Source organism: Panulirus ornatus, chromosome 58, assembly GCF_036320965.1.
Source record: "Panulirus ornatus isolate Po-2019 chromosome 58, ASM3632096v1, whole genome shotgun sequence".
In the NCBI taxonomy this organism is placed as follows: domain Eukaryota; kingdom Metazoa; phylum Arthropoda; class Malacostraca; order Decapoda; family Palinuridae; genus Panulirus; species Panulirus ornatus.
In genome coordinates this window covers 638,071-658,758 of record NC_092281.1, presented here as the reverse complement: position 1 = coordinate 658,758, position 20,688 = coordinate 638,071, and the positions used below count along the sequence as shown (strand labels likewise).

Genomic DNA, 20,688 nt, shown 5'->3' with positions numbered 1-20,688 from the left:
AGATAAGAATATCACAATTACGATATTCAAAGCCTCCTTCACACTCATGCTAATTTTACCTGTTAATGTTCTGCTAAGATAGACTGTTATTTGTGTACTAATGATTGGTAAGATATACGGTATATAGGAAGGCCAATTTTACTTACTTCTCCATGATTAACAATTTTACTTACTTCTCCATGATTAACTTATTATATATATAAACTATCGACTTGGGTTTATACTGTGGTAGGTAAAGGTGTAAATATCACGGAGATGAATCACCGACATGACAGGTTAAGCTTACTAGGGTGGGGTCTGCGGCAGACGGGCCCCTCCCTTCCTCCCTGCCCATGTCTTGGTATGGCCCGCTCGCCCGTCCTCACCTGCACGGGGACCACCCCACACAACCCCGTCACACGTGGCTACACGTAACAAAAAAAAAAAAACAGCAGCAAAAGCTGCAGCTTCTCATATTTCAGACCAGTTAAACGTTCGAACACAGCTTTTAAGCTACGTTTTGCTTGATATAGAAGCAGTAGTTGGTAGCTGAGTCATGTTGCTGCTGTGTATACAATAGGAAGTATGAAATGGTAATTTTCAAACATAATCTATGAAAGTAAAAGTAAAACTATATTTCGGTAGGCTTCTGAAACAAGATGCTGATAATGGCAAATAAATTTAGTGCTAAAAGTATATTAAAAGTTACCATGACTATCACATATCTCACAACGACCAGTTTGTGTGTGTGTGTGTTTGTGTGTGTATGGCTATTCCTGGGAAAAGTGTCATGTATGACTAAGTCATAATGTTGAGGCGGAGTGAAGGGTCGAGGGGAGGCATTAAACCTCAGCCCCCCAGGGGTGTGGCAATGTAGGGGTCGAGGCCAATATTAGTTTACAAGGATAAACACAGATATTCCTTATCTCGGGAACTATCTTAATAAACTGAGCAGCACTTTATCCTTGTTGGATATGTTTAGTTAATATCAATTATGGCAAATCAGTTTAGCGTCAGCGGCATTTCAATATATTTTATTAATAAAACAGCGAACCACATCTGACGTAAGCGAACTCAGCCCAAGTTACGTAACGTTTGGTAAGCTTAACTGTCAGACTTAGTAAGGCTGTCTTTTTATAACTGACTTAAAGTTTTCTTGTTTATCATGAACAAGAAAATCCGAGGTTTCTCCTCCGGCAGAGCCGCGTTAAGTTTTAGTGAGGTATCAAACCCGTCATATTTGGTTCCCTCATTACTATGTACAGTCACGAAAATCTTTAAGAAATATGGTTTTGTAGTATGATGTTTTACAAATATTGTCTTATTGAGAAATACTGTTTCACTGAGTTGCTGGTTCACTTGTTTACAGGTAAAGTTATATTGTATTGGTCTTTGTAAATGAATCGCCAGAAAGTCTAGTTGTACCTGAATATGTTTGTTGGCAACACCAATGTCACGTGCAAAGTAAAATGCAAGGATTTCATCAACTCACAAAGGAACCCAGACAAACTCGACAGTTTCTCTGATATATGATTGAGGAAATTCAACCTGAGTAAATGTACTGACGAAGGTGCAAAGTGTAAGAAGGCCTCAGTATGATTATTATCTAACATGATATAAGCTGCAGGAATCTGTGTGTGAGAGCTTTGAGAATGACATCACCCCACTCTGCTAACATATATTAGAACAGCATTCAAGTATATGAATAAATATCCAGCAAGTTGTTTCTATCCTACTTAAGGCCAAACCCAGTTTATGCTTCTCAGAGTTTGATCGTCACACTTAAAGAAGACAAAGAACAAACACAAAAGGTCCAGAAGTGGGGAACAAAGACAGTACGGAATACAGATCTGAGTTACAGGGAAATGCTAGAGACCTTAAGTTTGCTCACCATGGAACAGACAAGAATGAGGGGTGGCCTTACCACAACCGTTAATCTTTAAACGAACTTAATAACGATGACAGAGACTCGGTCTTCAAGAAAGTGAAGGGTAAAAACCAGACGCCATACATGAGACTACGCTAAAAACTTGTCAGAATAGATCTCAAGAATTTCTGCAGTCTAATAGTAACAAGTCAATGGAATACAGTGAAGTATGATACAGGGAATGTGGACAACATACAAAAGTTTTACAAGTTGCATGTTGGTCAAGAGAGTTCAAGAGATGGGGTCCCATGACTGGAGCTTCCCCATAAAGATAGGTCAAGAGAGTTCAAGAGATGGGGTCCCATGACTGGAGCTTCCCCATAAAGATAGGTCAAGAGATGGGGCCCCACGGCTGTAGACCTTTCTCATAAAGAAAGGTAATTATGTATGATACACAAAGTGTAAAATACTGATTATGTAATACAAGAGTCTCATTGTGGAGTAAATGTGGGTGTAAAAAGATCAGCGATGAAAACTGACTCCACAAGGGGATAAAATCGTCAAATCATAAAAGTCTAAAGTTTCAGTGACAACATTAATTGGGAAATGAAGGTCGTTGCCAGAAACCAGGGCATTGTGGTGGGGGACTCTCACTTTTACAAGGGAGAAGTAGGATCATTAGTAACTTTAGCCTCCATTTCAGAAACCAAGGTTAAAACTGGAAGTAAACTGGAGGTGTGAATCAATACGAGAAGTCGAACAGCAGAGGAGTTTAGCGGTTCTGTGAGGTAGATACAGACGACATTTGAAAGGTATAAGTAAAAATCTAACATCAGAATAGGAAAGGATAAAAATGCTTTGACAATAGTACGTTGGACGAGACAGGGAGCAATCCAAAGCTTTTTTTACAAACTTCTGAGGTAAACTTACAGTTAAAGACCAGCTGATAATTATTAGGCTAAGGGACTAGGGAAAAGCCGTTGCAGGTAATATAATGATATACACGGACACAAACGACAAGCTCAGACGTGCTTTCACAGTGGAATATTCTATATACCCGATAACAGTGAGATGAAATGGAGAGTTCTTGGAAGACACTGAAATATCTGGAAGACACTAACAATACTCAAGGGTCTTAACCTACGTCTCTCGGACCAGTTGAATTTTCTCCGTATGTGCCTAAGAATTGTCCAGATATGCTCAACAAACCACATGAAATATTGCTCAGTCTTTCGCTGGGGAAATGTACAGTGCCAGGGGATGGGAAAGAGGCGAAGTTTATATCTGACTTTAATCTGCTTCCCGCGTCAGCGAGTTAGCTCAAGAAACAGACGAAGAATGGCCCAACCACTCATATACACATAGGTATACATAAACACCCATACACGCACATATACATACACATACATTTCAATGTATACATACATATACATACACAGACATATATACATATGTACATATACTTGCTGCATTCATCCATTCCCAATGCCAGCCCGCCACACAGGAAACAGCGTCCCATCCCCCTCTAGCGAGTTAGCGCCAAGAAAAGAATACTTCCCACGTATTCCCTAAATGTCATGGAAAGCGACTAAAAGGGAAGGGAGTGTGGGACTGGAAATCCTTCCCTCCCATTTTTTAATTTCCCAAAAGAGGGATCAGAGAAGGGAGTCAAGTGAGGATTTTCTCCACAGCTCAGTCCTCTGTTCTTAACGCTTACCTCGCTAACGCGGGAGATGGCAAATATATATTTATATATAATTATTATTATTATTATTATTATTATTATTATTATTATTATTATACTTTGTCGCTGTCTCCCACGTTAGCGAGGTAACGCAAGGGAACAAACGAAAGAATGGCTCAACCCACCCACATACACATGTATATACACACACACATATACATACCTATACATTTCATTGTATACATACATATACATACACAGACATATGCCTATATACACATGTACATATTCATATGTGCTGCTTTCATCCATTCCATCGCCACCCCGCCACACATGAAATGGCAACCCCCCTCCCCCCGCATGCGTGCAAGGTAGCACTAGGAAAAGACAACAAAGGCCACATTCATTCACACTCAGTCTCTAGCTGTCATGCATAAAGCACCGAAACCACAGCTCTCTCTCCACATCCAGGCCCCACAAAACTTAGCTGAGAGGAGGAGAGGTTCCAAGTGAATTTGGGTCTGCAACAGGTGTTTATGGATGGGTTGGCAAGGGAGGTAAATGCAAAGGTCTTGGAGAAAGGGGCTAGTATGCTGTCTGTCAGAGATGATGGAGCCAGAGAAAATTGTCAGTCATTGTTTGCCGATGACACACCACTAGTGGCATTTTGTTGTTAAAAACTGTAGATGTTGTTGTCTGGTTTTTTGAGAAAGTTGAGAGTAAATGTGAATAAAATCTACGTTATTAGGTTTACCAAGGCAGAGTCAGAGTAGTTGGGGTGTGAGGTTGCATGGAAAAAAACTGGTGAAAGTGAAGCTTTATAGATACATAGGAGCAGAATTAGGAATAAATGTATGGAAGCGGAGGCAAGTCATAGAGCAGGTGAGGGGAAGCAAGGGTTTTTGGAGCACTGAAGAATGTGGTAAGAGGGGTCATTACCTGGCAAAGCAAAAATGGACATGTTTGAAAGTATAGTGGTCCCAACAATGTTGTATGGATGCAAGACATGGGATATAGATAAGGATGTACAGAGGGGGGTAGATGTGGTGAAAATGAAATGACCGAGGACAACATCTTGTACATGGAGGGTTGATTGATTAAGAGAAAGTTGTGGTAATAAGAGTACAGATGAGATAGAATGAGTGAGGAAAGGTTGGCATTGACGATGTATGCTGAATGAAGGGTACAAGGAGTATGAGGAGACCTAATTGGACATGGAATTCTGGAGTGAAAAATATTGAGTACTTGAGGAACCTACGCATACAGGAGTGAAAGGTGTGCATGGAATGAGTAAATTGAGCAATGTGGTATAAAGGAGGTATCATATACCTGCCTGTTGACTTTTCCCAATCTGCTGTCCTTGCTGATACTCATTTGTCTTTTTTCTCTCCCACTGTTGACCTCTTTAAACATTTTCTTATTCTTCCTTAAGCTTGCTGATACTCTCAACACATCTCTCGTTAACCCAAGCCACACATCCATTCAGCACCACTGGGATTACCGTACCTTCAACATACCCATCTCAGACCTTTAAGACAGTGGCCTCTTTTACCACTCACTCTTTGTCGCGTCCAAGACCTTTGCCCCCTCGGGGACCCTATGGCTCATGTCAGCTCTCATGGTTCCGATCACTGCCATATCCACTCCCAGGTATCTGAAACACCCCACTTCCTCGAAGTTCCTTCCATTCAGACTCACACTCAGTAACCTGACTATTTTCACTGCTAAATCAAATAACCTTACTTCTATAATATAAATATCAAATGAAAAAACTTTCCCAAATTATCAAATGAAAAACCAACCTTTCCCACATAGCAGCCTATATATAGGTTTTTCCCATATCCAGGAATTTGCTCCCCAATATGAAGAAATGAAGAGAAAGAAGGTTCTGCATGGGGCTGAATACTCAAAATACACAGTTAAGAAGAACCTTTATTGAGAGCCACTTAACAAAAGTTACAGACCTTTTTCGTTAACAGCATAGGTTGAATATTTGCTCAATAAAATCTGAGATAAATATAAAACTCTTTCAAGGTGTTAAAAGGGCTTGAAAGATTTTAAGGACTCGTGGAACCTTAAAAAGTTACCACATTTTTTTTTACGTTTCAAGCTTTTTCTACAAAACTATGCCTCTGGGTTTATTTAAAAGTTTATCCTATTTAATTCTATTATAAGACACAGGAGAGATATCCTATGTGCAATTAAGATTTGAAGTTACACAAAAAAAAGAAAAAAGCAAGGCCAATAAAAAATTATTGGAAGGGGCAAGAAATGGACCAAAGATCTGTTGTGCTTGGGGAATTTCCTTACCCCTTCTAAAAATAATGGAACCGTGGGCATTACACATATAAAGAAATTTCAAAAAAAAATAAATAAAAATAAAAATCCAGTATCACATACACATGACCCATGCTGCATGATCTTATTCTAACTTCACTAGACGGAGGTTGGAATCTTCATAGTATGTTCTCAAAGTTAATCAAAGTTAACCACAAACCTGATAAACCTGCAAAAGCTAAAGAGGATAAATTACAGCTGAAACTAAGGAACAAGCAAGTTTTCACTTTAACCTCCCTAGCTCGACATAATGGTACACGTGAAACACTATTGCAGCATAATAATCATACATTATGAACTTACAATTCGTTTACTTCTCTTGTTCCAGTTACAAAAAAATATCAAAAGAGTTTTACAAATAACTTATGAGAATTCATATATAATATTAAGTTCTTTCATCTAAGTCATAAAACAAATAAATAATTACCAGTCGTGAGGAGATATAAATGTACATTTTGAAACATTTACATTAAAGTGCATACTGTCAGCACTCACCCAGTACATCCTTTAAATTGAACACATTTTCTTTCCATTAACAAGCACATACTGCCACAGATGTAGTCTGGCATTTGCACCACACTGACTGTATATATGAAAAATACAGAAACACTTTTCAATTGATGTGTGCAAGAGAGAGAGTAGGGGAGGAGAATTCATTGCCCACCCACCGAGTCAAAAGACTAAACCTTTTGTTGTGGTGTATAACAACATCCAAGCCTACATAAAATGCTTACTAACTGGCCACAATCAATTTAAGTCACTGTGGAGTAACTTCTGTGGCCAACTGGTCTACCTTACCTGTCATAAACAGACAAGTCCACAATCAGGAATGCTTTCCTCAAGACTTAAATCAACAAAGGACAAATGGCAAACATGCAGACTTTGAAGGATGATAACCAGGTCTTTGTTTCCATCCTCTCTACTGCACTGGTATACAGGGTCGAGCATAAGGGGTTAAACACATTCAATGAAACTGAAATGTCTTTCCTATTTTGAGCAGCAGGTGCACCAAATAGGGAGTTTGGCATCCAATCCTTATAATTCTACTTTAAGGAAAGATTTTTAACAGCATGGAGCCCAAAACAGAGTTCAGCGAGTCAAGACAAAGTTCATATATAAATACAAATGAAGACATGAAAGGGACACCCTCTGACAACTGAGGAATCGATTCCCAGAATGACAACAGTCTATTTCTTGTGAACACAGTGTAGGAATTAACAGCCATTTCAACAATTCTTACAAAAAATATTTATAATATTGATATCAATGTTAAAAAGTGAAGCGCCTGACCATCCCATGGGGAAGAAAAATTATATAAAACTGAAGCACAATTATATATTTTAAAACATAGATAAATATGAAAGTTCTATTACACAAAAAGGTCTCACTTAACAGTATTTACACATTTTTATATTCAACAATAGAAAATTTTAACAAATGAATTAACACTACTAAATTTCATACGTTATTACCTTAACTAAAAAAACATTGTGGCTTCAGCACTAAAACAATAAAATATGGTGAGGGGGAAGGTTAGGTAAGGTGTTTACCACTGTTTCTTGTGCTCATCCATGCTCACACCTCCAGGACCTAGGGAAATGAGCATCAGCAAACCACCAATTACAGATAGAGTCTGAAATAAAAGGGACATATTTGGTAAATTTGTTGATTTACATCATTTTAAAATTTCACACATATGTACAAAGTAACAAAACCATTAACTTACTTGTTAGATACATATGCAACATCAGGAAAAACTAACAGAAAAACCACCACCTGCTACTTAGTAGGCTGGCTCTTTGCCCTACCTGCTCATGGACTGCTGGCATTGTTAATAACACACTTCCTCCCATTCTCAAACACAACCTTAACAGCACATAACTCACAATAATAATTCTTGTCTCTAAAATCTCCAAACTTTTCATATATTCACCCAAGAAAGTACATCTGTCCCCTCTGTCAACAAATCAAAATGACACCAATGAATGAGGGGCAGACAAACTATTCCCAGGGCTCCCTAACGAATTCATACAACTGGAGCCCTTCTCACCTACATAGACACTACTTCTTAAACTGGCTTTTTCTCTAATAATTTCTGTAACACTGACAGTCTTATAGCCAGCCCTGCCTCTGCTGAATACCATCTGTCTGCATATTCACTTGATCATTTTCTGCTTTCCGAGATCAAACAGTCCAAGGTTACCTTTCATCTTTCTTTTCAAATCCCTATCAAAAATCTTTGACATTTTGTTTCTTCTCCAAAGACTGCTTGTGCCTACAGTGGTATAAGATCACTTGCAGCTCATCTCAAAGATCTTGACTCTCCTACCTTCAAAGCCGTTCAACTTAAAATCAATTACTTTCAATATTAACTTGCTTTTATGCTTCATGCACTTTCTAATTCCTTTAACTATGTACAGCTATCCAACTACTTTATCTCCTGCCAAAAGAATGTTGCTCTCTTCACATGCACAGTCCCCCAAAGGAATGGTATGGCTCTACAAGAGATGGTCCTCATGAAGTCAATGCCATCTTTTCCCAACTTATCAGCCTGGTACACATAATCAAAACAATCAACCCAAGTTCCTAACCATCATAACCACTACTACTACCGCACAGTTGATCTTTTTTAACTGTGGACCCTCTCTCATTTCATAAACTATTTCTCTCCCCTTAAGATAGAATTAATCTTATCTCCCACCATAATCTTATCTCACTTCTATCAAGGAACATCCAACATTAAAATGTTAGCTATGGGGTTGTTGTAGACACCACATGCTTGAGTTTAAATCAAACAAAAGGTCACCTTTGGTGAGGCTATATCATCATCAGTTGACAAAAGAAATTACAGTCTTATCAATGACCTTCTTGCTTCAAAGGAATCCATCCTGTCCCTGCTTCTGATTGTATTGCAGCCTTAGAGTGGCAGCAGCTCCTGGACAGGAGGTCCTGGGGTTGTATAATAATAATTTTTTTTATTATTATACTAGATCAGTTTCCTGCATCAGCAAGGTAGCGCCAGGAAACAGATGAAGGATGGCCCATCCACTCACATACACACACACAAAATATATTTTTTCTTTTTTTTCTTTTGCTTTGTCGCTGTCTCCCGTGTTAGCGAGGTAGTGCAAGGAAACAGACGAAAAAATGGCCCAACCCACCCACATACACATGTATATACATATATGTCCACACCCTCAAATATACATACCTATACATCTCAATGTATACATATATATACCCACACAGACATATACATATATACCCATGTACATAATTCATACTGTCTGCCCTTATTCATTCCCATCGCCACCCCGCCACACATGGAATAACAACACCCTTCCCCCTCATGTGTGCAGGGTAGCGCTAGGAAAAGACAACAAAGGCCACATTCGTTCACACTCAGTCTCTAGCTGTCATGTAATAATGCACTGAAACCACAGCCCCCTTTCCACATCCAGGCCCAACAGAACTTTCCATGGTTTACCCCAGACGCTTCACATGCCCTGGTTCAATCCATTAACAGCCAGTCGACCCCAGTATACCACATCGTTCCAATTCACTCTATTCCTTGCACGCCTTTCATCCTCCTGCATGTTCAGGCCCCAATCACTCAAAATCTTTTTCACTCCATCTTTCCACCTCCAATTGGGTCTCCCACTTCTCCTCGTTCCCTCCACCTCTGACACATATATCCTCTTGGTCAATCTTTCCTCACTAATTCTCTCCATATGACCAAACCATTTCAAAACACCCTCTTCTGCTCTCTCAACCACACACTTTTTATTACCACACATCTCTCTTACCCTTACATTACTTACTCAATCAAACCACCTCACACCACATATTGTCCTCAAACTTTTCACTGCTTCAAGCAACTTGCCTCCCACACCATATACTCTTCATACCTTCTACAGAGCATCTCTATCAAATCTTATCATATGCCTTCTCCAGATCCATAAATGCTACATACAAATCCACTTGTTTTTCTAAGTATTTCTCACATACATTCTTAATTAAACACCTGATCCACACATCCTCTACCACTTCTGACACCACACTGCTCCACCCCAATCTGATGCTCTGTACATGCTTTCATCCTCTCAATCAATATCCTCCAATATAATTTCCCAGTTGGCAGTCAAGGGAATAATTGGTATACATGGGGTGTTCAGTGTTGTAAATGGAAATGGTGAAGAGCTTGTAGATTTATGTGCTGAAAAAGGACTGATGATTGGGAATACCTGGTTTAAAAAGCGAGATATACATAAGTATACTTATGTAAGTAGGAGAGATGGCCAGAGAGCGTTATTGGATTACGTGTTAATTGACAGGCGTGCGAAAGAGAGACTTTTGGATGTTAATGTGCTGAGAGGTGCAACTGGAGGGATGTCTGATCATTATCTTGTGGAGGCTAAGGTGAAGATTTGTATGGGTTTTCAGAAAAGAAGAGTGAATGTTGGGGTGAAGAGGGTGGTGAGAGTAAGTGAGCTTGAGAAGGAGACCTGTGTGAGGAAGTACCTGGAGAGACTGAGTACAGAATGGAAAAAGGTGAGAACAATGGAAGCAAGGGGAGTGGGGGAGGAATGGGATGTATTTAGGGAATCAGTGATGGATTGCGCAAAAGATGCTTGTGGCATGAGAAGAGTGGGAGGTGGGTTGATTAGGAAGGGTAGTGAGTGGTGGGATGAAGAAGTAAGAGTATTAGTGAAAGAGAAGAGAGAGGCATTTGGACGATTTTTGCAGGGAAAAAATGCAATTGAGTGGGAGATGTATAAAAGAAAGAGACAGGAGGTCAAGAGAAAGGTGCAAGAGGTGAAAAAAAGGGCAAATGAGAGTTGGGGTGAGAGAGTATCATTAAATTTTAGGGAGAATAAAAAGATGTTCTGGAAGGAGGTAAATAAAGTGCGTAAGACAAGGGAGCAAATGGGAACTTCAGTGAAGGGCGCAAATGGGGAGGTGATAACAAGTAGTGGTGATGTGAGAAGGAGATGGAGTGAGTATTTTGAAGGTTTGTTGAATGTGTTTGATGATAGAGTGGCAGATATAGGGTGTTTTGGTCGAGGTGGTGTGCAAAGTGAGAGGGTTAGGGAAAATGATTTGGTAAACAGAGAAGAGGTAGTGAAAGCTTTGCGGAAGATGAAAGCCAGCAAGGCAGCAGGTTTGGATGGTATTGCAGTGGAATTTATTAAAAAAGGGGGTGACTGTATTGTTGACTGGTTGGTAAGGTTATTTAATGTATGTATGACTCATGGTGAGGTGCCTGAGGATTGGCGGAATGCGTGCATAGTGCCATTGTACAAAGGCAAAGGGGATAAGAGTGAGTGCTCAAATTACAGAGGTATAAGTTTGTTGAGTATTCCTGGTAAATTATATGGGAGGGTATTGATTGAGAGGGTGAAGGCATGTACAGAGCATCAGATTGGGGAAGAGCAGTGTGGTTTCAGAAGTGGTAGAGGATGTGTGGATCAGGTGTTTGCTTTGAAGAATGTATGTGAGAAATACTTAGAAAAGCAAATGGATCTGTATGTAGCATTTATGGATCTGGAGAAGGCATATGATAGAGTTGATAAAGATGCTCTGTGGAAGGTATTAAGAATATATGGTGTGGGAGGAAAGTTGTTAGAAGCAGTGAAAAGTTTTTATCGAGGATGTAAGGCATGTGTACGTGTAGGAAGAGAGGAAAGTGATTGGTTCTCAGTGAATGTAGGTTTGCGGCAGGGGTGTGTGATGTCTCCATGGTTGTTTAATTTGTTTATGGATGGGGTTGTTAGGGAGGTAAATGCAAGAGTTTTGGAAAGAGGGGCAAGTATGAAGTCTGTTGGGGATGAGAGAGCTTGGGAAGTGAGTCAGTTGTTGTTCGCTGATGATACAGCGCTGGTGGCTGATTCATGTGAGAAACTGCAGAAGCTGGTGACTGAGTTTGGTAAAGTGTGTGGAAGAAGAAAGTTAAGAGTAAATGTGAATAAGAGCAAGGTTATTAGGTACAGTAGGGTTGAGGGTCAAGTCAATTGGGAGGTGAGTTTGAATGGAGAAAAACTGGAGGAAGTGAAGTGTTTTAGATATCTGGGAGTGGATCTGGCAGCGGATGGAACCATGGAAGCGGAAGTGGATCATAGGGTGGGGGAGGGGGCGAAAATTCTGGGGACCTTGAAGAATGTGTGGAAGTCGAGAACATTATCTCGGAAAGCAAAAATGGGTATGTTTGAAGGAATAGTGGTTCCAACAATGTTGTATGGTTGCGAGGCGTGGGCTATGGATAGAGTTGTGCGTAGGAGGATGGATGTGCTGGAAATGAGATGTATGAGGACAATGTGTGGTGTGAGGTGGTTTGATCGAGTGAGTAACGTAAGGGTAAGAGAGATGTGTGGAAATAAAAAGAGCGTGGTTGAGAGAGCAGAAGAGGGTGTTTTGAAGTGGTTTGGGCACATGGAGAGAATGAGTGAGGAAAGATTGACCAAGAGGATATATGTGTCGGAGGTGGAGGGAACGAGGAGAAGAGGGAGACCAAATTGGAGGTGGAAAGATGGAGTGAAAAAGATTTTGTGTGATCGGGGCCTGAGCATGCAGGAGGGTGAAAGGAGGGCAAGGAATAGAGTGAATTGGAGCGATGTGGTATACCGGGGTTGACGTGCTGTCAGTGGATTGAATCAAGGCATGTGAAGCGTCTGGGGTAAACCATGGAAAGCTGTGTAGGTATGTATATTTGTGTGTGTGGACGTATGTATATACATGTGTATGGGGGGGGGGGGTTGGGCCATTTCTTTCGTCTGTTTCCTTGCGCTACCTCGCAAACGCGGGAGACAGCGACAAAGTATAAAAAAAAAAAAAAAAAATAATTTCCCAGGAATACTCAACAGACTTAAACCTCTGTAATTTGAACACTCAACTTTATCCCCTTTGCCTTTGTACAATGGCACTATGCATGCATTTCACCAATCCTCAGGCACTTCACCATGAGCCATACATATATTGAATATCCTCACCAACCAGTCAACAACACAGTCATCCCCTTTTCTAATAAATTCCACTGCAACACCATCCAAACCCGCCACCTTTCCAGCTTGCATCTTCCGCAAAGCTTTCACTACCTCTTCTCTGCTTACCAAATTATTCTCCCTGACCCCTCTCATTTCGCACACCACCTTAACCAAAACACCCTATATCTGCCACTCTATCATCTAACACATTCAACAAACCTTAAAAATACTCACTCCATCTTCTCACATCACCACTACTTGTTATTACCTATCCATTAGCCCCCTTCACTGATGTTCCCATTCATTCTCTTGTCTTACACACTTTATTCAACTCCTTCCAAAACTCTTTTTAGTCTCCCTAAAATTTAATGATGCTCTCTCACCCCAACTCTCATTTGCCCTCTTTTTCATCTCTTGCACCTTTCTCTTGACCTCCTGCCTCATTCTTTTATGTTCTCCCAGTCATTTCCACTATTTCCCTGCAAAATTCATCCAAATGCCTCTCGCTTCTCTTTCACTAATAATCTTACTTCTTCATCTAACCACTCACTACCCTTTCTAAATTGCCCACCTTCCACGCTTCTCATGCCACAAGCATCTTTTGCGCAAGCCATCACTGCTTTCCTAAATACATCCCATTCCTCTCCCACTTCCCTTACGTCCTTTGCTCTCATCTTTTTCCATTCCGCACTCAGTCTCTCCTGGTACTTCCCACAAAAGTCTCCTTCCCAAGCTCACTTACTCTCACCACTCTCTTCACCCCAACATTTTCTCTTCTTTTCTGAAAAACTCTACAAATCTCCACCTCTGCCTCCACAAGATAATGATCAGACATCCCTCCATTTGCACCTCTTAGCACATTAACATCCAAAAGTCTCTATTTCATGCGCCTATCAATTAATACGCAATCCAATAATGCTCTCTGGCCATCTCTCCTATTTACATCCTTCCTTTCCTTCCTTCATACTATTCGCCATTTCCCGCATTAGCAAGGTAGCGTTAAGAACAGAGGACTGGGCCTCTGAGGGAATATCCTCACCTGGCTCCCTTCTCTGTTCTTTCTCTTGGAAAATTAAAAAAAAACGAGAGGGGAGGGTTTCCAGCCACCCGCTCCCTCCCCTTTTAGCCGCCTTCTACAACACGCAAGGAATATGTGGGAAGTATTCTTTCTCCCCTATCCCCAAAGATATACTTATGTATAACTCTCTTTCTAAACCAGGTATTCCCAATCACCAGTCCCTTTTCAGCACAAAAATTTACAAGCTCTTCACCATTTCCATTTACAACACTGAACACCCCATGTACACCAATTATTCCCTTTACTGCCACATTACTCACCTTTGCATTCAAATCACCCATCACTATAACCCATTCTTGTGCATCAAAACTCACTCAGCTGCTCCTACAACACTTGCCTCTCATGATCTTTCTTCTCATGCCTTAATATTTGTGAAGTTCTATACAAATTGGATAGCTTTACTGCTGATATAATTGGTACACAATTCCCCTTCTTGTCCACATGATAAGTTTATGATACACTCGTTGTCTGTACTGGACAATCACTGATGATGTGATTATTACACGAAAGTGCACTTGGGAACTTAATGTGTTTCATTTTCCCAGTGGACTCATAGGTGTATATATGTATACGTTGAAATGTATATGCACGTATATGTGCATGTGTGGGCGTCTATGCATATACATGTGTATGTGGGTGGGTTGATTGAGTAAGTAATGAAAGGGTAAGAGAGATGTGTGGTAATAAGTGTGGTAATAAGTGTGGTTGAGAGAGCAGAAGAGGGTGCATTGAAATGGTTTGGTCACATGGAGAGAATGAGTGAGTAAAGATTGACAAAGAGGATATATGTGTTAGAGATGGAGGGAACTTAGAGAAGTGGGAGACCAAACTGGAGGTGGAAGGATGGAGGGAAAAAGATTTTGAGTGATCAGGGCCTAAACATACAGGAGGGTGAAAGGCATGCAAGGAATAGAGTGAATTGGAATGATGTGGTATACCAGGGTCAGTGTCTTGTCAATGGATTGAAACAGGGCATGTGAAGGATCTGGGGTAAACCATGGAAAGTTTTGTGGGGCCTGAATGCAGAAAGGGAGCTGTGGTTTCGATGCATTACACATGACAGCTAGAGTTTGTGTGTTTATGGTGTAAGTGATGCTTTATGTTGTAGAATGGTAGAGAAGGGGGCCAGGGCCTCCGTTATCTTGGCTTGGGTTTCACTCCCTAGACAGGTCATCAATTCAGTTACCCTCAACACTTGGACCAGTTGTCTTTCCCATACCCGAGCGCCAGACAGCCAAGGTCAAGAGCAGGGGTCATGCCAGGCCATCAATCCAGTTACCCACAACACTTGGACCTGTCATTTCTCCCCCTTTCCAAGGCACCAGACAACTGAGGTCAAGATAGGAGGTCAGCTAGGAAATATGGCTTCCTGTATATCATCATTACTGTCAGGACAAGAGGAGGTTGGGCCTTAGGCAAGATGAGGGCCGGACCTAACACCCTCCAGCCAACCAGGAGTGACACTATGAGCCACTCTTCTTCAGTCACAGCTGGACCTTAGGAATGCAGCCAACTAGGAGTGGCACTATGAGCCTCCTCCAATCACAGCCATACCTTACGCCTCTAGCCAATCAAGATTGGCACTATGGGTCACCCTCCTCCAATCCCACCCGAGACTAGAGCAGCAGGGCAGGGCAGGCCGCTCCTGGCTCACTCCTCCCTTCAATAAAACCTCTGATGCCAGCTGGGCCACGATTCCTATCTATCCCGCAGGCCCAGAAGGTAAGTGGGTTACCCGTCTCAAACCTGTAGCCTACAATCACTTTGTTAAGTGGCGCCATACGAAACTCTACAGTGTTGCGCTGCTTCTGTCATTTAGGTCCAAGTGTCATAGAGTATTGTATTTTGTCACAGAAGTGTCCAACGAATAAGTGTATCTTGAATCATGATGCTAGAGTCAAATGGTCATAAAGGAAAGAAATCTCCTGGTTTGAAATCTTACCTGGAATACTGAACTCATGTTCGGTGTTAACGTAAATGATTTGTGCCTGATTAATGTGCTTCTGTTATTTTGTACTCTTTATTTCTTGTATTATAAGTAGTTTCAATACTGGTTTTTAATTCATACATACACAGACATATACATATATACACATGTACATAATTCATACTTTCTGCCTTTATTCATTCCCGTCGCCACCCCGCCACACATGAAATGACAACCCCCTCCCCCCACATGCGTGCGAGGTAGCGCTAGGAAAGACAACAAAGGCCACATTTGTTCACACTCATTCTCTAGCTGTCATGCAATGAAACCACAGCTCCCTTTCCACATCCAGGCCCCACAAAACTTTCCATGGTTTACCCCAGATGCTTCACATGCATGAAGCTGGTCCAAAAAGACAATCAGCTGTATTTCACAAATTTCCTGAGGCATCTGAAAGACTAATAAAGTTACTAAGCTGTACAAAATCTTAGGAAAAAGATGACGAAACAAAGAAGAAAACTTCCAAAACAAAGAGCATAAATAGGAACTACAGCCCTCTAAGGCTAAAATGTCTGTTCCTCGCACTAACTTGCTTACGTGGGAAATGTGAATTTATGAAATAATTTTTCCGTGAATATCACTTATCATAATCCTGCTTCATCACTCTCCTTATTCAGAATCCTTGACCTTCAAATCTGACATCTTACCTTTTTTTCAATATATTTTATGCACTCCACTTTATCCTATTTAGCAGAATCTGTCTCGCTATAAAAAAAACTGTAAAAAACAAAGAATGACCAACCTGGAAGAAATCATATTTGAGGAAATCTCTCATAGGTTTGTAAGCAGGGATGGACCACCAGGCATTGACGTAAACATTGAAGACATTAAGCCACAACACCAGTAGGAATGCACTTAATTTCGTCTTGTATCCCACAGCTACGAGGGCCATCAGAAGACCTCCAATTACTATCTGGAATACCTGGAATAAAATGGTATTTAATACGATATTCAATGAGCTAAAAGTAATGGCATTATTTCTATATCTATCAATCTACATCAACCATGCCCAGTTTCCTGCATATAAATCAAGATGGCAAAATCTCTACATTTTTGTATGCAATATTAAGCATTTTCATGATAAAGAATTATTTGCAGGAATTATAACTTTTCTTGTTCTACAAATGGAGTATCTTATCATATCTTTAATATTCTTTCTTTCTGGCAGAAGAGGAAGACAACATTTTCTAAAAACTAAGTTTCCTGTATACATAATAGATATGAAAAGTTAACATCATTAAAGATCTACCAGGCATTACCCTGGCATGGACCCTTGTTTTTTGATGACTCATCCTTCATAGACCCCTGAAGAAAGAAAGCTTAGGAAAGACAGCACTACAACAGTAAAACTCCAGACCCAAAGGTACTAACAGGTAGCCGTGTCTTAGACATCCATCAAGGTTAACATGACAATCAAACTTCCTCAAACCATACCTTTTGTACCCATGAACATTCTCCTAACTGTAACAAGTTCCTTTAATCATTGCTTCCGTAATTATTCTCTCTGTTGTTAATGCTATACTCAACCTTATTTTTCTTAACTTTCTTGATAATACTCTATTACCAGTGCAATGCACAGTGATCACCATATATTTCCTACCTTTACCAATGTCTCTAAGAAACAAACTTCAACTTCCTACATTCTCTTTTATCGCTTTGTACCCATTTCAATTGCGTATACCTCAGTAGACTACACACTTGCCAAATGAAAATTTAGTCTCAAAGTTCTTAAACCTAATATTTAGTTGCCTTTTAAAACTAGTATATCTAACTCCAAATAAAGGCAGCAAGTATGAATTATGTACATGTGTATATATGTATATGTCTATGAATGCATATATATATATATATATATTTTTTTTTTTTTTTTTTTTTTTTATACTTTGTCGCTGTCTTCCGCGTTTGCGAGGTAGCGCAAGGAAACAGACGAAAGAAATGGCCCAACCCCCCCCCATACACATGTATATACATACGTCCACACACGCAAATATACATACCTACACAGCTTTCCATGGTTTACCCCAGACGCTACACATGCCTTGATTCAATCCACCCCAACAGACTTCATACTTGCCCCTCTTTCCAAAACTCTTGCATTTACCTCCCTAACAACCCCATCCATAAACAAATTAAACAACCATGGAGACATCACACACCCCTGCCGCAAACCTACATTCACTGAGAACCAATCACTTTCCTCTCTTCCTACACGTACACATGCCTTACATCCTCGATAAAAACTTTTCACTGCTTCTAACAACTTTCCTCCCACACCATATATTCTTAATACCTTCCACAGAGCATCTCTATCAACTCTATCATATGCCTTCTCCAGATCCATAAATGCTACATACAAATCCATTTGCTTTTCTAAGTATTTCTCACATACATTCTTCAAAGCAAACACCTGATCCACACATCCTCTACCATATATATATATATATATATATATATATATATATATTTTTTTTTTTATTATACTTTGTCACTGTCTCCCGCGTTTGCGAGGTAGCGCAAGGAAACAGACGAAAGAAATGGCCCAACCCCCCCCCCCATACACATGTATATACATACGTCCACACACGCAAATATACATACCTACACAGCTTTCCATGGTTTACCCCAAACGCTTCACATGCCTTGATTCAATCCACTGGCAGCACGTCAACCCCGGTATACCACATCGCTCCAATTCACTCTATTCCTTGCCCTCCTTTCACCCTCCTGCATGTTCAGGCCCCGATCACACAAAATCTTTTTCACTCCATCCTTCCACCTCCAATTTGGTCTCCCTCTTCTCCTCGTTCCCTCCACCTCCGACACATATATCCTCTTGGTCAATCTTTCCTCACTCATTCTCTCCATGTGCCCAAACCACTTCAAAACACCCTCTTCTGCTCTCTCAACCACGCTCTTTTTATTTCCACACATCTCTCTTACCCTTACGTTACTCACTCGATCAAACCACCTCACACCACACATTGTCCTCAAACATCTCATTTCCAGCACATCCATCCTCCTGCGCACAACTCTATCCATAGCCCACGCCTCGCAACCATACAACATTGTTGGAACCACTATTCCTTCAAACATACCCATTTTTGCTTTCAGAGATAATGTTCTCGACTTCCACACATTCTTCAAGGCCCCCAGAATTTTCGCCCCCTCCCCCACCCTATGATCCACTTCCGCTTCCATGGTTCCATCCACTGCCAGATCCACTCCCAGATATCTAAAACACTTCACTTCCTCCAGTTTTTCTCCATTCAAACTCACCTCCCAATTGACTTGACCCTCAACCCTACTGTACCTAATAACCTTGCTCTTATTCACATTTACTCTTAACTTTCTTCTTCCACACACTTTACCAAACTCAGTCACCAGCTTCAGCAGTTTCTCACATGAATCAGCCACCAGCGCTGTATCATCAGCGAACAACAACTGACTCACTTCCCAAGCTCTCTCATCCCCAACAGACTTCATACTTGCCCCTCTTTCCAAAACTCTTGAATTTACCTCCCTAACAACCATAACATCCATAAACAAATTAAACAACCATGGAGACATCACACACCCCTGCCGCAAACCTACATTCACTGAGAAACAATCACTTTCCTCTCTTCCTACACGTACACATGCCTTACATCCTCGATAAAAACTTTTCACTGCTTCTAACAACTTTCCTCCCACACCATATATTCTTAATACCTTCCACAGAGCATCTCTATCAACTCTATCATATGCCTTCTCCAGATCCATAAATGCTACATACAAATCCATTTGCTTTTCTAAGTATTTCTCAAATACATTCTTCAAAGCAAACACCTGATCCACACATCCTCTACCACTTCTGAAACCACACTGCTCTTCCCCAATCTGATGCTCTGTACATGCCTTCACCCTCTCAATCAATACCCTCCCATATAATTTACCAGGAATACTCAACAAACTTATACCTCTGTAATTTGAGCACTCACTCTTATCCCCTTTGCCTTTGTACAATGGCACTATGCACACATTCCGCCAATCCTCAGGCACCTCACCATGAGTCATACATACATTAAATAACCTTACCAACCAGTCAACAATACAGTCACCCCCTTTTTTAATAAATTCCACTGCAATACCATCCAAACCTTCTGCCTTGCCGGCTTTCATCTTCCGCAAGGCTTTCACTACCTCTTCTCTGTTTACCAAATCATTTTCCCTAACCCTCTCACTTTGCACACCACCTCGACCAAAACACCCTATATCTGCCACTCTATCATCAAACACATTCAACAAACCTTCAAAATACTCACTCCATCTCCTTCTCACATCACCACTACTTGTTATCACCTCCCCATTTGCGCCCTTCACTGAAGTTCCCATTTGCTCCCTTGTCTTACGCACTTTATTTACCTCCTTCCAGAACATCTTTTTATTCTCCCTAAAATTTAACGATAGTCTCTCACCCCAACTCTCATTTGCCCTTTTTTTCACCTCCTGCACCTTTCTCTTGACCTCCTGTCTCTTTCTTTTATACATCTCCAACTCAATTGCATTTTTTCCCTGCAAAAATCGTTCAAATGCCTCTCTCTTCTCTTTCACTAATACTCTTACTTCTTCATCCCACCACTCACTACCCTTTCTAATCAACCCACCTCCCACTCTTCTCATGCCACAAGCATCTTTTGCGCAATCCATCACTGATTCCCTAAATACATCCCATTCCTCCCCCACTCCCCTTACTTCCATTGTTCTCACCTTTTTCCATTCTGTACTCAGTCTCTCCTG

At 40.7% G+C, this 20,688-nt stretch overlaps 1 protein-coding gene across 1 annotated transcript in view; it reads right to left on the bottom strand.

The window, feature by feature from the left end:
- Positions 1–5,449: 5,449 nt before the first annotated feature.
- Surf4 (Surfeit locus protein 4) overlaps positions 5,450–20,688 on the bottom strand; it is a 29,996-nt gene continuing 14,757 nt past the window's right edge. The window contains exons 5-6 of the mRNA XM_071695441.1: positions 16,655–16,906; positions 5,450–7,500 (exon numbers count right to left, since the gene is read on the bottom strand). Coding sequence (XP_071551542.1) covers positions 7,414–7,500; positions 16,655–16,906 — 339 coding nt within the window. The 3' untranslated portion in view covers positions 5,450–7,413. The remainder of the gene's footprint in view (positions 7,501–16,654; positions 16,907–20,688) is intronic.